The sequence below is a fragment of the Bombus fervidus genome, chromosome 6, assembly GCF_041682495.2.
Source record: "Bombus fervidus isolate BK054 chromosome 6, iyBomFerv1, whole genome shotgun sequence".
In the NCBI taxonomy this organism is placed as follows: Eukaryota; Metazoa; Arthropoda; class Insecta; order Hymenoptera; family Apidae; genus Bombus; species Bombus fervidus.
In genome coordinates this window covers 14,736,325-14,750,771 of record NC_091522.1, presented here as the reverse complement: position 1 = coordinate 14,750,771, position 14,447 = coordinate 14,736,325, and the positions used below count along the sequence as shown (strand labels likewise).

Genomic DNA, 14,447 nt, shown 5'->3' with positions numbered 1-14,447 from the left:
ACAGTGCGCACATTTTTTTTACGAATACACTTCCTCTCTCGCCGTTCATACGCATGTTACTCCTACCAAAGCACCGGAGAAGAAATATGCGTAGAGTTCGGCTGGTGACCGCTAGAGGCTTCTATTCTTAGTGCGCATATTTTGGCTGACTTTTCTAACATTGCATCGGCGATCTTCCTACTCATCCCTAGTACAATCTGTTAATACACACATATACTATAAGATAAATATCATGATAGAAGCTTGTCTAATGTCTGACAAAATAAGTTATAAGATAAAAACAATTACGCAAAATGTAGTATTATTGTAGGACAAATGATTAAAGCTGAATTGACTGAACAAAAAAATTATAAGATATAAAATAATAACATAAAATTTATATTTTCACAAAACAGAATAAAATACTGTTCGATGGAAAATGAAAATATAATTTATAAATCTATTACTAAATGATCAGAATGATATTTACGAAGCAATATAGGTATATATATATATATGTACACATACACATGTATAGACAACGTTTGAAAGTTCTAACCTAAAATTTTTGAATAATGACTATTACGTTATTTTTTAGCTGATAAATATCGAAAGAAATGTGGATAAATATTGTGTTGATATAAAGGAAATTAAAACTTTTGTTTAGTAATATATAAAGATGCCAACAGTTATAGCATTAGATGTGTCTTTATCAATGAGGCGTCCTATATTAGGAAGCGGATCTGGTGAAAATAATCAAATTGAACAATTAACAAGACATCATTTAGCTGTACATGGCATAAATGCATTATTACATTATTTGCAAGCAAACTCAAAATTGGAATTTGTGGCTTTAGTAAGTCCTTTCTCAATAATAAATAGTTCCTTATTACTTGTATTACTTGTACGTTTCTATTTTAATTTAGGTTGTGTTTTCCTCATTGTACGAAGTTATTTGCCCATTCACTCGTGATTATGATAGCATACGTTCGAAATTACAAAATATCGAAGAATGTGACAAGACTTGTATTGAAACTGCTCTTCATGGTGTCAATAATGTTATTATGGCAGAATGGGGTAATACTACTGCATGTCAAGTAGTGTTAATCACTGATGGTAATCCTGGAGTAGGACCCATGTCTTTAGGTGATTCTTTGAATTCCTTAAATGTAACAAGAGATGTAAATCCATTTCCGCTACCTTTTCCTTATCCAGGAAAATTAAGCGTTATTTGCCTTGCATCGCAACAAGGTATGTTATAATATGAGCATGCAATATTTCAGTAGTCTTAAATATGTTAAGTAATTTTAATCTTTTATCAGATGCTGGTTTACACATTGGTTTACCACTGTACCAACGTTTAGTTGATCTTGCTGGTGGTGATAGCGTAGTATTAGTGCCTGAAGCTCCACTTTCAAAACATTCGGTCACAACTTGTTTTCAAAAATTATCAGAAACTAATTATGTGTCTTTTCAAGGATATTTGAAGTGTGGAAATTTAGGTTCTCGTATTCTTCTTTCACCAGCACCTATGGTAAATAATAATGTGTAAAAGAAACTTACTTCAGGTTTTAAACAAAATTGTTACATTTCAGCCATATACTAAGAAGACAGATTTTGAATTAACATCTGGGTTAATGATATCAAAAACCATAGAAATTTGTGGATTTATATCGGTAGCAGATGTTGGTAGTCCTAGTGCTATATCTAGACATTTGGTGTTACCATTAGCCACAGAAAAGAGTCCAAGCATGCAAGGAATATCTTTAGAAGAAGATTCAGATACAGATGAGAATGGAGATGAAGGAAAAGTACCATCCTTTTGCGTGTTATTACATGGAGCATTAAAGGTAACAAAATTTCAACAAATTCAATACTTTTTAATTATATAGAAATTATAGAATAGATATTTTCTATAGGTTGAAAATATGGTAGCTCTCTGTTTGTTAAACAGTGAATGGTATGGATTTATATATTCATGGGCAGATACAAAAAAAAAGTCAAATTTAATGTTAACAGTATTAGAACCAGGTTTAGATGTTGTGCCTTGGTTAGGAAATTTCAGCAATTTAGGTCCTATTGATGCAGCTAAAGGTACTGCTGTTAGTTTTCCAGTTAGGCCAAATGACAAAAGGAGTTATACTCAAAGTGGACCTTCTTGGATTCGTCAAGGCGGGTTACAGTCAGATATTCAGAAAATTTTAAGGCATGCAAGAAAATTACCTGAGAAAACTCAAAACTTTTATAAGGTAAAGTAATAAGAGACAACAGAAAATTGTTGCGAATGTTTTTATCCATAATATTTTTATATTTTTCTGCAGGAGGTGAATCGATTACGTAAAGCTGCATCATCAATGGGATTTATAGAACTTCTAGAAGCAGTGGCTTGCATTCTAGAACGAGAGTGTACATTATTACCTCCAAATCTAAATCCTGACTGTACAATTCAAATGGGTCATGTAGCGTCTTTGATAAGGAAACCAGAGTTTTTAGAGCTTAGATACAATATACCACCAGCACGTACTAGATTTCAACATGGAGGATCATAGATAAAGTAACAACATATCTGTGACATATATATATATTTATATAAAATAACAATCATTTTTTTACATTAAGAATAAATTTAGTATTTTAAATAGTGATTTATTAAATACTACTTTGGACATACACACATACAATTATAACTTTTATATTATAAAGCTTATTGTCTATTGTTTTTTCATATCCTCGATAATATAATATAAAATTTCATATAAACCTTTTGCACTTTGTACACTTGAATACTGATTGAAATCTGGAACATGAACAAATAGTGTTCTTTTAGGTGCAATCTGTAGAGATTTATAAAATATGTATTCACATAAATATCTTCCTGCATTGTATGAAATACAAGCATTACATTTTGTTTTGTCTGAACTTTCATTAATTATGTTACAAATTTGTTTGGCATTTATTTTAGTTTCAAAAATTTCAGATTCAATATTACTTTCGTCTGGACATTTGTTAAATATATCTTTTCTTAAGTAACCATTACTATGAGCACGACATTCTATAGTTAAACATCGCGCTTGGCGACTTACTCCTAAATGTAGAACCACCTAACAAAAAAAAAGGGAAAGTAGAAAGTTGCTATTCATCGAATCGTAAGGTATAACTTGATCACAAATCAAAATTTACTATAGGTTTATACTCTTGCCAAAACTTTGGTACATATTTAGTTACATCTTCATACGAAACTGGAATCTCTTTTACGATTACTTCAACGTCCATCAATTCTTTCGAGTTAATGCATAGTTTACTTAATTCCTTTGCAGCTTCCCAACTAGCGTTAACGATATGATTATCAAATGGACCAAATCCAGTTACTAATACTATGTACTTTTTATTAACTTCCATTGTTAAATTCAACTATTTCACTTGAAAAAGCGAAGTTTCCTTCATTCCACTAATATTCCAGTAATTCACACAAAACTTTTATGATTTGTTGTTATCATGCTGTTATCATTTTGTCACAAGTTGATAAGAGTGATCTCATAAAGATCTGTCAATAAGGGAAAAAATGCTATTTCATTTACCTAACCATAATGTTCTATCTATATTCATTTATTTGATTTCATTGTAAATTACATTTTTCATTATATCTATTTCTAGGATATATGATCAAAAACGTTTATAAACATTAAATGAATATGGCTCTATAAGACATTTGACGTATAATATTATAATTTATTTGTGAATCTAAAATATATTTTCTTTGTCGAATGCGTGAGTCGCTATCTAGTTTGTATATTACCAATGATGCACAAGGGAGAATCAGTTGGGGAAAATGGCTGACGATACATTAGGTGATGTTTTGACAATTTACTCCGTTCATTACATTAATTGAGAGAGAAGTGTGTTATATTTTAAGATATGTCTTCAATTGTATTGTGAAATACGTACTCTGGTGAAGACTAAAAATATTTGTCGACACACGTGCCTAAATTGAAGAGGGAAATCTTGTCAAAACCTGTCTGGACGTGTTTCAACTAGCTGCCATTAAGAAATGTTCATTATGAACGTCTGAATAATCCTTTTCTATAGCCTTTGTGAAGATATTATGCTGTAGGATTTTTATATTGCTGGTAAATATGTATATGCAATTAAAATTCATATCTAAAGTAGATGAAATTTATGTTTGTATTAAATAAGTCTCTTTTTGTTAAAAATTGATACCATTTTATTTTAAAAAGAATAAATAATTGTTTTACAGGGAAATAACAATTACTTGTAGTATTTTAAAACAAGATAGTCTTCTATTTTAATTGATTTTTAAATAGTATACTTTGTTGTAGATAATCGAGACCTCCTTCGATTGAATCGATTGGCAAATTTATCTGATATAATAATACAATGATATTGTATAACGTAAAAGTGTTAATAACATTTCTGTAGAGGAGAAATGGAAATGAAATACTTTTGAGGGCAATAAGATGCCTGTCAATCCATTCAATAATGGGACAGCATTTCGCTAGTCTCAGGGAATTTTTTAGAATGGATAGTGAAAGGCAGTCTTCCGAAACATGTACTAATGTTATCCAGCCAACGCAATTAGAAATGATGAATCAAGATGATATAGAAAATTTACTGAATTTAAGTTTGATTCTTCATGAAGAATGCAAGACAGATGGGAGTTTGGATAATGATAATTTAAATTTAGACCTAGATAATCATAATTCTAAATTTGAAACTTTATACAGTCAACCAATCGAGACACAGGATTCAAAAAAGATTTATAATAATGGAAATGTTAATAAGGAAATATGTTTTAAGCAACAGGAAGCGTGTTGTAGTAGTTCTGGGGGTAGTAATACTAGTAGTAGTTCTGAAGATAGTAGTCCTATAAATCCTCCTTTAAGAAGATCTTCTAAAACATTATCATTTGGAAAACGAAAAGGTAAAAAATATATTTTTTATCTTTCTCATGTTTATATGTTTGTTGTGGATTTTATTAATTAGTTTTATAAATTGATATGAAATTTAATATTATTAGGTAAACAACGTAATAAGGATCAAAGTCCAGCGTGTACTCATATTTTATCTACAAAAAAGAAGCGAAGCAGCTGGGTATTAAAATTTAACTGCGCTAAGAATAAAAGTTCTAAAAGTACAGATATTATTCCTGGTCAAGGAAATAATAGTTTAGATTGTGTTTGCACTGGTTATAGAAGAACCGAAGAACACCCTATGGGAGCTGGTGTTATATTTAATAGTCGGTCTGCTCCTCAAAGTCCAGTACTACGACCGCTTCCTCCCAGCCCTGTAATCGACTTTTCAAGATTCAATCCAGAAGAATTTCCAATGGAAGTATGTCTTATTGCATCTGTAATGAACTTGTGTGTTAAACATGGTACTTAATAGTCTGCATTACAGGATTGTGACAAAAGAGCACGACTACAACGTGCACGAGAAATGGAGGAGGGAGTCGAACCTCCTCCGGGTTATAAACCTAATTATCCTTCGGCAATTCAAGTACATCCAAATGGAATAACAGTAGACAGTTTGGCAGCTTTGTTCCAAGCGCATGCCGGTATACAAGCTGCTGCTTTGACAGCGTTATCACAAATTGACTTTACGTTAATTCCAAATATCGAGAGGCCAGCGCATACGCAGGTAGATTGATTAACTTTTACCGGAAAAGAAGGAATAATTGATTTGAATTAGGTTGGTGATTATTAACCAGTATTTGTATATATTTTCACAGGTTGATTATGTTCATTGTCTTGTGCCAGATCTTAAATCAATTACGGCTTGTTCTTTTTATTGGGGTAAAATGGATCGATACGAAGCTGAACGTTTATTAGAGGGCAAGCAAGAAGGTACATTCTTGTTACGTGACTCGGCCCAGGAAGAATTTATTTTTTCCGTTAGTTTTCGAAAATATGGACGATCTCTGCATGCCCGAATCGAACAATGGAATCATAAATTTAGTTTTGATTCACACGATCCGGGAGTTTATGCTTCAGAAACGGTATGGAATATAATTGCATTTTTAAAAATATAAGTAGAAGAAAAAGTATATGTAAATAGAGGTATACGATGTAATATATACTCTTTCCAGGTGTGCGGTTTAATCGAGCATTATAAGCATCCATCGTGTTCTATGTTCTTTGAACCTATGCTTACAATACCATTTCATCGAAATTTTGCTTTTCCTTTACAACACTTATGTCGAGCAGTAATTACTACACGGACGACATATGATGGTATAAATAAGTTACAATTGCCAAAGACGCTTAAGAGTTATCTCAAGGAGTATCACTACAAGCAAAGAGTACGAGTTAGGCGATTAGATACTGAGAATGATTTACAATCAGATGGAAGATCCATATCATATTTACCTTTAATATAAATCTCTGTATTCATATTTAATAGAGTTTGTCAGGCATTATTTTATTGATTTTGCATTCGCATCTATCACTTTATTACAGTGATATATGTCTTATATATAATAGCAGAATTAATATCACTGCACGGGTATCTATATATATATATATAAATATATATATATATAAAAGCTATAATTAATTTTTTGTGAATGTTATAAAACTGAAAAAAGCTATTTCATTTTTTCTGGTAGTATCCGTCCTTTGTTTTCTTCACGTTGTAATATATTGCATATTTCCGATTATAATTACATTTGTTCGATATGTATCTCCATGATCGCAAATATTTCGGATAATTAATTTAAGAGTTTGCAAAACGGCCGATTTGGAACTACTACTTCCTTATTTATAATATTACAATGTTAAACATTGAAATTATGTTTGCAGAACACTTTGTGCTTAATAGAAAGATCACAATACATATTAGCAAACAAATCATACGCATATTCTACATAAAACGAAACATTAGTATAATTGACGTAGTTGTCGTTTTTATTTTTATCATGATCTCTTACATTTGCATCACAAATACATCTATATGTTAATTGAAAAATAAGAAAAAAGAAAAAAAAACAGTAACATGTAAATATATTAAAATAGCAGTTTGAAAAATACTTCATATTATAAGTTTTATGTAATTTAGTATTGAAATCTTTCTTATCGTGTCTTTTTTTAACATTTATTTGTAATTTAATTTAATCGATATTCATTTGAAATATAATTTGGTTTATACATAATTTTAATTATGGTTAAAAAGAATTAAAAATATCTGCAATCCAATACCATTGTGGTGCTTTATATCAGCATATACCTGTTGACTTTTATTTTTCAAAAAGTTTGATTCTCTTGCTCTGTCTATTTATAATATGAAATGATAGTTGTATTGAAAAACTGTCTGGTGTTGATGTTTGCTGTTATTAAATACAGAAAATAACAAGAATATGTTCTAAATGTATATAATTATCTTTGACCTTGACAGAGTAATTATCAGCAATCATATTACACTTTGAAAAATGCCAATATTTTATTACATATAGAAAGAACGAATGCTTAACATTTTACTATACATATAACACACATGGTCTTGGATATATAAAGACACATTTCTTTATATGATAAATTAAATTAATTTAATTTGTGAAGTAAAACGTTAATTAGATTAATTTAATTTATTAAAATAACTTAACAGATTAACACATAACTTTGAATGTAGAAATTTACTATTGGTTTAACATGCAATATTAACTATAAGTTATAATTTCTTTTTACTTTAGTCAAAACACAACGTAGTATAATTGTGTTACAATAAACACAGTGAATTAAGACAATATTTCTTTTGAGTGTAATGCGTATTGTATAATAGGCAGCATTATTTTACAATTAAACCAGAAAAAGAAAAAGAACAACGTGATCAGAAATATATCTGTATATAATATAGGAATAGTATATTAATTTTCAAATGTTTCATCACGATACTTTGTTAACATCCTTGAAATATATAGACTTACACGTTATAATATCGTGATCGAGTAAATTTTCACTGATGAAGTTTCGTGTATACTTTTGTGTAGATTTTTAAAAGGATACTGATGAAGTTTCTTTCCCATTCTTCAACCATGTATAACTCCGTAACAAGCATGTATCTAAAGTACCAATACTTTAAGAAAGAAAATAACCTTTGAAGCGGATTAATCATATTTGTTATTATTCACGAGATGCTCCAATCGAAATAATGAGGTTATGTACTACGAGTTAGAAATAAAAAGAACGTGAAGCGTGACGATGCGTTGATAAATTGATACCAGTTGATATATAAGATAAGTAAGTAAGTATATAGATGTGATACGTACCAACATTAAAGCGTGAAGTCTCACGAAAAATCGAATTCGATTACTCGAACAAATGATTAAATTAAAACCATGTTTAAGCCAAATGTTAACAATTCATTGGGAACCGATAATGAAACGATAGAAACAAATTTCAATACGCTATCCTTAATTGGATTATATACATAAGGAAATGTATAAAAAAAAATTTGCGAACACCATGGCTACCGTTAACTTACAAACGAGATTATGGGGAAGATCTTATACGTATATGTATCATTTTGGAAGAAAAGATAACAATTTTGACAATAGCGTCAGGATTTGTAGAAACTCTATATTACTATTTAAGAGAGATTTTTTAATATATAATCGTTAAAATTTCTCAATGTATTTTGCATTTCTTTATACTTTGCTACGGAACAAGCTTCTTCCAGTGGAAGCCATTTAAATGCTTGATGTTCGCCTGACAATCGAATCGGTTTCTCAGGATCTAATAATTCTGCTAACCAATAAATGACAATTTTCGGTTTTCCATTTGCTTGGTAATTTTGTTCTTCCTTCACGTTTTCGAAAATATTTAAATCATTAATCAATAGGCCCGCTTCTTCTTCTGTTTCACGTAGCGCGGCTTCCATGTCCGATTCACCAGGATCGACATGACCTGCACACAAAATATAGGAATCTATCACATGCATAATAACGTAGAAACGGTACCGTTCTTTCCTATAGTCCGCAAAAAACAGATTCGACTCTGTTGCTTTCTAAAAGGTTAGGTGTTGAAATAACGAGTAAACGAACGAACGATTATATTACAAACCTTTCGGTGGGGTCCAATGATGCGTGCCGTAAGATACTTGCATTAGAAGGTATTCGATTATTCCTTGAACACGTCGAAATACAACGAAACCGCAAGCGCGTGCCGTCATTGTGAGTTCACTTAAAAAATTGTTACTAGTGTTTATGTTTCATTCAGCCACGGAACAGATAGGCAAGTGGCGACAAAATAGCGACAAGAAAAAGCTCTAATTTAATTATTTATGAAATTAGATTCGAATAGCTCGACGATAGACGTTACTCTATTTGAATACTAATGTAATTAAAAGAATTGCATTACAGTAAAAATCGCATGGAATTATCTTAAATAATATAAAACTTTTGAAAAGTTCATTCGTATCTATCCATTTATCTTAACATTTGAATAGATAAAGCTAGAAGAAGAACCAGAAATATTATGCAAATATTATCGGAGAGCATTACAGGATACGTTACGGTATTAGGATTCCATGACGATTCTGAGAAATGTTTGTGAGAAATAGATATTATTCTCTGACAAATGAAATGTTCTGTTTTGCCTCGAGTCATATATTGTTTAACATTTCTCCTTTTACATCAGTGAACAGGAAACAAGTGTTTTACATATTTTTGTAGAAAGTCGAGGTTTTGGATATTCGTAATGAAAACGCGGATTTATAAATAAAAATAAAGAAATATATATTGACGTGTTTTTCAATTTTGTCTTGGATTTGTTTTCCATTTGCATTTTTTAGCATTCTTGTTCGAGCGATCGTATCACAGAACATTATGGCATGTTAAAAAATTGTTTAAAAGGATAGAACGTTTACCCTGTTGCGCGTGTACAATTTCGAAAGGAATTGGGAAACAATGTGTGTTACCATTTTATTATAAATGTTTCTGCTACATTTTGTTGGCTAAATACCGATCACCAGAAAACACTTAGCAAAGCTGTATGTACGTACCTATCTACAAATTGTTACGTGTATGTCGCATATGTTTGTCCGTGTGTTGTGTAGGTGTGTGTATATATGTGTGCGTGCAGGGCGAAGTGATGTCACTGGATGGATGACGAACCGAACCGAACCGTATCGAATCAAACCAAATCAAATCGAATCGAACCGGATCGGACCGGATCAGATTCGGTATTCGTTTCTCCCTCTATCGTTTTACTACTTACATAATAGAAAAATCACAAAAGCTTTTTGTTTCGCGGTGCGGCGCGATGAGGGTAAACGCGCGACACGAGCGAACCATGCGCTCGCCGTTTCGAATCGCTGCGCTGGTGTGTCATCCGTTCAGCTTTTCCATCTTACGATTTACTTGTCCACTAGTATTTCTCTTAAACTCGAGTTCTTCTCTTTAAGCATCGATCATCAATTTACATATTTATTTGACGAAGCAAGCGAATGGCGAGCGGCGAGCGAGCGAGCGAATGAACGAACGAACGAACGAACGAACGAACGAACGAACGAACGCACGAACGCACGAACGAACGAACGCACGAACGAACGAACGAACGAACGAACGAACGAACGAACGAACGAACGAACGCGCGAACGAAAGAACGCGCGAACGCACGAACGAACGAACGAATGTGTATTTATTTCGTTACAGTGGAATACCGTTTTCGCGCCTACTTGCATCTTACAGGGATATATCATTAACGCTACCGAAGGATCTTATTTTGTAACATTAATTCATAATTGCTATGGTAAAGATACAGTTTTCTACAGTATCGTGTCTTTTTTGCACAACGACGATTGCATCTGGAATTATACACAGTGCTGTTTCATTGACACGCGTGATCATTGCGAACAGATTCTACATTCTTTTTTTTCCCCCTTTTTTCGTTTACTACTTCCTCCTCTACTTTTCCATGTCTGCCGTTGCTTCAAACATCTCCTCCTTCCTCCCTTTTTATCTGTTCCTTTTGCTTCCACGTCCGTTTCTTTTCTCTTGCTTTCTTTTCTTTTTTATACGTAAAGGAATCGACAAAGGGAGAGTTTACGGATCGGTAATTCGGGCAGCGATTCGACTTGTGTCGCAAGGATCTTCCGTTCGCTGTATTACATATCATTCGTCGAAAATCGTGTCTGACATAGCATAATTATTCGTATCGAGCCTCTCGATATGAATAACACTTCAAAATACGAAGCTTCATCGAAGACTAGTCGAAAGATGATTTTTGCTTGCAACTTATTTGGGTCGTAAAAGGAAAAGATATTGATGAAGTTACACTTAAACGCTATACGCACAGTAGTTAATCGTAGATCGAAAACTGAGTTTTCGCGAATTCGTTCTACGAACGCGAGAACGACATTGTCACAGATCGTTGATAATAATACTTGGTCGTTATCGGTCGTTTCCGGCGACTCGAAAGAACCATGCACCGGAGAAACATGCGCTGAACAATGAAGAGTTTTCATCGAATTGAAAACGAAGATTTTGCTCGACGTTTGGAGGCACGTTCGTGTGATTTTTTTTTTTTTTTTAACGCGTGTTAGAAACGTGAAAAAATCATTCGAGTTTTGTATTTATTTAAATAAATTAGTCATTGCCTGCTGTGTAATGTAGACGATCGATCTTAGGCAAATATAAAAAGATTGCGCGATACTCGAGTCTCGAACTTTCTCTCTTTCGTTCTCCTTGCTTTGTTTGAATTATTCTTCTTGTTCTTTCTTCTTTCCCTTGCCTCCTCTCCTCTTCCTTCCTCTTTCCGCTCCGCTATTCCTTTCTCTCTTTTTCCTTCCCTTTTTTCGCCGTTTTTGTAAATTTCTTATTTGCATTCATAGTGTATGAGGCTTCATTTATTTGGTTAATTTAGTACCTTCGTATATTATATTATGTATATACACCAAGTCTCTCTAGACGCCTCTACATTTACAATAATTCCTAATTTAAGTTCATTCAACCGCGAATACATCTGCGAATAAAAGGTTAAATAGCGTAATAGTATATAGCCAATTACAATACTTAAATATAATCTTACATATTATCCTTCGTAGAAATAACAGATCTCGTTATCGACGATGTCGTGCGCGCGTGCATATTTGCTAGGTATATCCCGGAATCGCTTCGGAGCAAAGTACTTACTTGCATCGTTACTCGCGCGAGATATATACGAGTGGATTCGATCAATAATAATCCTTAAGTTACGATAATTAGTAGCTCCTCTTTCTCTATCTTGTTTCGACACGTTTAACATTGTGTCGTAATATTATTGGTACATTATTGATAAAAATAAAAATAAAAATATGTATAATAACAATAATAATAATAATAATAATAATAATAATAATAATAATAATAATAATAGTAATAGTAATAGTAATAATAACGCGTTAATTAATTAATTTGGCTGATGCCTACAATGTTGCATAGTTTTTAAACTTACGATATAGATAAAAAAGTAAGGTGTTGTAAAAATATTTGAAAGGATAAATGGTTGGGCGCGGACGTGTTGACACATTCGCGTAATATTACGAAATGGTTGAATTTCCTTCAACCTTCAACGAATGACAAGTGTGTAAAGATGCTTTTTTGTTACGAGTAAAAGTCTACGTATTCCTTTACAGATTACTCGAATAGTTTGATCGATTATGTACAAAGAGACCGCTTGTCTTCTTAAGTGCTCTTCACATATAAAACAATTCGAAAAGTGAACGTTGCGAAAAGAAAGACTCACGACGTGGTAGATGTTCTGCACAATGCGCGCTCGATCGAACGTCTCGCTCTAGAACATTCGTTTTTCTCCGAAAAATGCGGTTTTTCATCCCCTTGTTCCCTACTTTGTTCGCAGAGAAGACAGTTTGTCAATTCTATCGATACGCGTCGTTAGGCACAGTTTACATAGAACGTAATATGTTTTTCATTAACAAGTTTCGGCCCTGACGATTTAGCGGCAAGAGAAAAGAAATTCGAGAATAAAGAAAGCTCGAGTGTAATTCTACAAAAGTATAGAATGTAACCGAATATAAGATTGGCCTGAGTTACGCAAAACGGCAATTTTTTCAGTTTCACCGGAAACAGTGTTGTAACATCGATAAAATAACTCTCAATATATAATACTGTAAACGCGTAGCGTTTCGAGTTCTAACGTGACGGCGACCGTTCCTATATGACGTGTGCATGATCGAGCATGTCTCGAACGATCGATACGACGATGCGTACGATACCACCGAGGTATCGAGGTTGTCAGGAACTATCCTTTGTATACCAACGAAAAGAACGTCAAAATCGTGTTACCGCGATCGTAGCGTTCGATGATAATTCGACATTTCTGTTCTCCTTTTTCCTTCTTCCTTTCGCCTCGCCTCTTTTCCCATTTCCGTGGCCATTGGATTCTTTCGTTCATCGTTGTCCGATCGGCAACACTCCATTCTCCTCGCACTCCCAATCTTCCTGTCATTGTATCGGTCCGCGTGCAGTAACGATTTCACGAAGAACCGACTGTTTCATTTCGTTTTGGCACTCGGGAGTATTTGAATACGCGCGCGTTCAACGGTCACGGATCACAGTATCTTCGAGGCTTCCGAGTAAATAGCAGGACGACGACGTAACGCGTTGATAGATCGATGATCGACGATCGGTGATCGATGATCAGTGTGAGAGTTTGATTCGGCCGACGTTACTTTCGTTGTTCGACTGGGACAAAATTCGGGCAACCGTTCAAACGAATATTTCTCGGTTATTGGTTTCGGAACGAGGGTTAGAACCGGAACCAGAACTGGAATCAGAATCGGAATCAATATCGGTATTGGTATCGGTATGGACGTTGATGTCGGTGTCAGTGTCGGTATCCGTATCGGAATCGGTATCGGTATCGGCGTCGCCATCGGCATCGGCATCGGCATTGGCATCGGCATCGGCATTGGTATCGGTATCGGCGTCGGCGTCGGCGTCGGTATCGGTATCGGTATCGGTATCGGTATCGGCATCGGCATCGGCATCGGCATCGGCATCGGCATAGGTATCGGTATCGGTATCGGTATCGGTATCGGTGTCGGTATCGGTATCGGTATCGCTATCGGTATCGTCGACGAGGTTGAAGTCCCAGAAGAAGGAAAACTGAAAGTCGTCGGTAACCGTGAATCTGCGTCATCGATCACGAGAGCGTTATGGGTTGGCGCGAGTGGATAGAGCGCCTGTTGTCGGCAGTCACAGCTTGAGTTCGTTCGCTATTTTGCTAGCAATGTTTTTGAAGCCGATCGATGTGCCTGAGATCCGTTTGAACCGTACACCGTTCAGAGAAAGTCGTGGCAGTTTACAGACTTCTATTTCCCACTGTACTTGGCTATCTGTAGCCGCGTCTCCATGTGCGCACAGTAGCAGGAACCTTTCGCGTTGCTCGTACTGACACTTATTGGCGTCCAACACCTAGACAATCGATCGACACACATTAGTAAATCCTTTATACACG

At 34.0% G+C, this 14,447-nt stretch overlaps 5 protein-coding genes across 26 annotated transcripts in view; 2 read left to right on the top strand and 3 right to left on the bottom strand.

Moving 5' to 3' along the window:
- Positions 1 to 122: 122 nt before the first annotated feature.
- Ints14 (integrator complex subunit 14) lies at positions 123 to 2,681 on the top strand. The gene is made up of 6 exons (XM_072005369.1): positions 123 to 835; positions 906 to 1,230; positions 1,302 to 1,513; positions 1,575 to 1,829; positions 1,899 to 2,228; positions 2,301 to 2,681. The coding sequence occupies exons 1-6, from the start codon at positions 659 to 661 to the stop codon at positions 2,526 to 2,528; spliced, it is 1,527 nt and encodes a 508-aa protein (XP_071861470.1). The 5' UTR covers positions 123 to 658; the 3' UTR covers positions 2,529 to 2,681.
- Positions 2,255 to 3,917, bottom strand: LOC139988238 (pyroglutamyl-peptidase 1). Of its 5 annotated transcripts, XM_072005415.1 has the most exons (4): positions 3,160 to 3,482; positions 2,882 to 3,080; positions 2,741 to 2,776; positions 2,255 to 2,545 (listed from the first exon to the last, which is right to left on the bottom strand). In XM_072005415.1, the coding sequence occupies exons 1-4, from the start codon at positions 3,376 to 3,378 to the stop codon at positions 2,523 to 2,525; spliced, it is 477 nt and encodes a 158-aa protein (XP_071861516.1). In that variant the 5' UTR covers positions 3,379 to 3,482; the 3' UTR covers positions 2,255 to 2,522. The 5 variants fall into 5 exon arrangements, with proteins under 5 accessions (XP_071861516.1, XP_071861514.1, XP_071861512.1 ...); XM_072005413.1 differs by having other exon boundaries at positions 2,741 to 3,080; XM_072005411.1 differs by adding an exon at positions 3,776 to 3,917 and having other exon boundaries at positions 2,545 to 3,080; positions 3,160 to 3,523.
- Positions 3,918 to 3,970: 53 nt separating this feature from the next.
- Positions 3,971 to 7,187, top strand: Socs36e (Suppressor of cytokine signaling at 36E). The gene is made up of 6 exons (XM_072005368.1): positions 3,971 to 4,106; positions 4,317 to 4,918; positions 5,015 to 5,328; positions 5,395 to 5,634; positions 5,726 to 5,992; positions 6,083 to 7,187. Exons 2-6 carry the CDS (start codon positions 4,477 to 4,479, stop codon positions 6,371 to 6,373), a joined length of 1,554 nt encoding a protein of 517 aa, XP_071861469.1. The 5' UTR covers positions 3,971 to 4,106; positions 4,317 to 4,476; the 3' UTR covers positions 6,374 to 7,187.
- Positions 7,188 to 8,547: 1,360 nt separating this feature from the next.
- Apf (purine phosphoribosyltransferase family protein Apf) lies at positions 8,548 to 9,395 on the bottom strand. The gene is made up of 2 exons (XM_072005417.1): positions 9,051 to 9,395; positions 8,548 to 8,894 (listed from the first exon to the last, which is right to left on the bottom strand). Exons 1-2 carry the CDS (start codon positions 9,157 to 9,159, stop codon positions 8,578 to 8,580), a joined length of 426 nt encoding a protein of 141 aa, XP_071861518.1. The 5' UTR covers positions 9,160 to 9,395; the 3' UTR covers positions 8,548 to 8,577.
- Positions 9,396 to 9,885: 490 nt separating this feature from the next.
- LOC139988205 (serine/threonine-protein kinase MARK2) overlaps positions 9,886 to 14,447 on the bottom strand; it is a 53,261-nt gene continuing 48,699 nt past the window's right edge. For all 18 annotated transcript variants that reach the window (XM_074111783.1, XM_074111782.1, XM_074111784.1 and 15 more), the window contains one exon: positions 9,886 to 14,404. In XM_074111783.1, coding sequence (XP_073967884.1) covers positions 14,186 to 14,404 — 219 coding nt within the window. In that variant the 3' untranslated portion in view covers positions 9,886 to 14,185. The remainder of the gene's footprint in view (positions 14,405 to 14,447) is intronic.

What these genes read in the sequence shown, in the direction of transcription:
- Ints14 (XM_072005369.1), top strand. Translation starts at nt 659, where the DNA reads ATGCCAACAGTTATAGCATTAGATGTGTCTTTATCAATGAGGCGTCCT. An exon ending in AATTGGAATTTGTGGCTTTA is followed by an intron (nt 836 to 905) that starts GTAAGTCCTTTC and finishes ATTTTAATTTAG; the next exon opens with GTTGTGTTTTCCTCATTGTA. An exon ending in AAACTCAAAACTTTTATAAG is followed by an intron (nt 2,229 to 2,300) that starts GTAAAGTAATAA and finishes ATTTTTCTGCAG; the next exon opens with GAGGTGAATCGATTACGTAA.
- LOC139988238 (XM_072005411.1), bottom strand. Translation starts at nt 3,378, where the DNA reads ATGGAAGTTAATAAAAAGTACATAGTATTAGTAACTGGATTTGGTCCA. An exon ending in GGCAAGAGTATAAACCTATA is followed by an intron (nt 3,081 to 3,159) that starts GTAAATTTTGAT and finishes TTTTTTTGTTAG; the next exon opens with GTGGTTCTACATTTAGGAGT.
- Socs36e (XM_072005368.1), top strand. Translation starts at nt 4,477, where the DNA reads ATGGGACAGCATTTCGCTAGTCTCAGGGAATTTTTTAGAATGGATAGT. An exon ending in ATCATTTGGAAAACGAAAAG is followed by an intron (nt 4,919 to 5,014) that starts GTAAAAAATATA and finishes TAATATTATTAG; the next exon opens with GTAAACAACGTAATAAGGAT. An exon ending in AGAGGCCAGCGCATACGCAG is followed by an intron (nt 5,635 to 5,725) that starts GTAGATTGATTA and finishes ATATTTTCACAG; the next exon opens with GTTGATTATGTTCATTGTCT.
- Apf (XM_072005417.1), bottom strand. Translation starts at nt 9,159, where the DNA reads ATGACGGCACGCGCTTGCGGTTTCGTTGTATTTCGACGTGTTCAAGGA. An exon ending in TCATTGGACCCCACCGAAAG is followed by an intron (nt 8,895 to 9,050) that starts GTTTGTAATATA and finishes TTTTGTGTGCAG; the next exon opens with GTCATGTCGATCCTGGTGAA.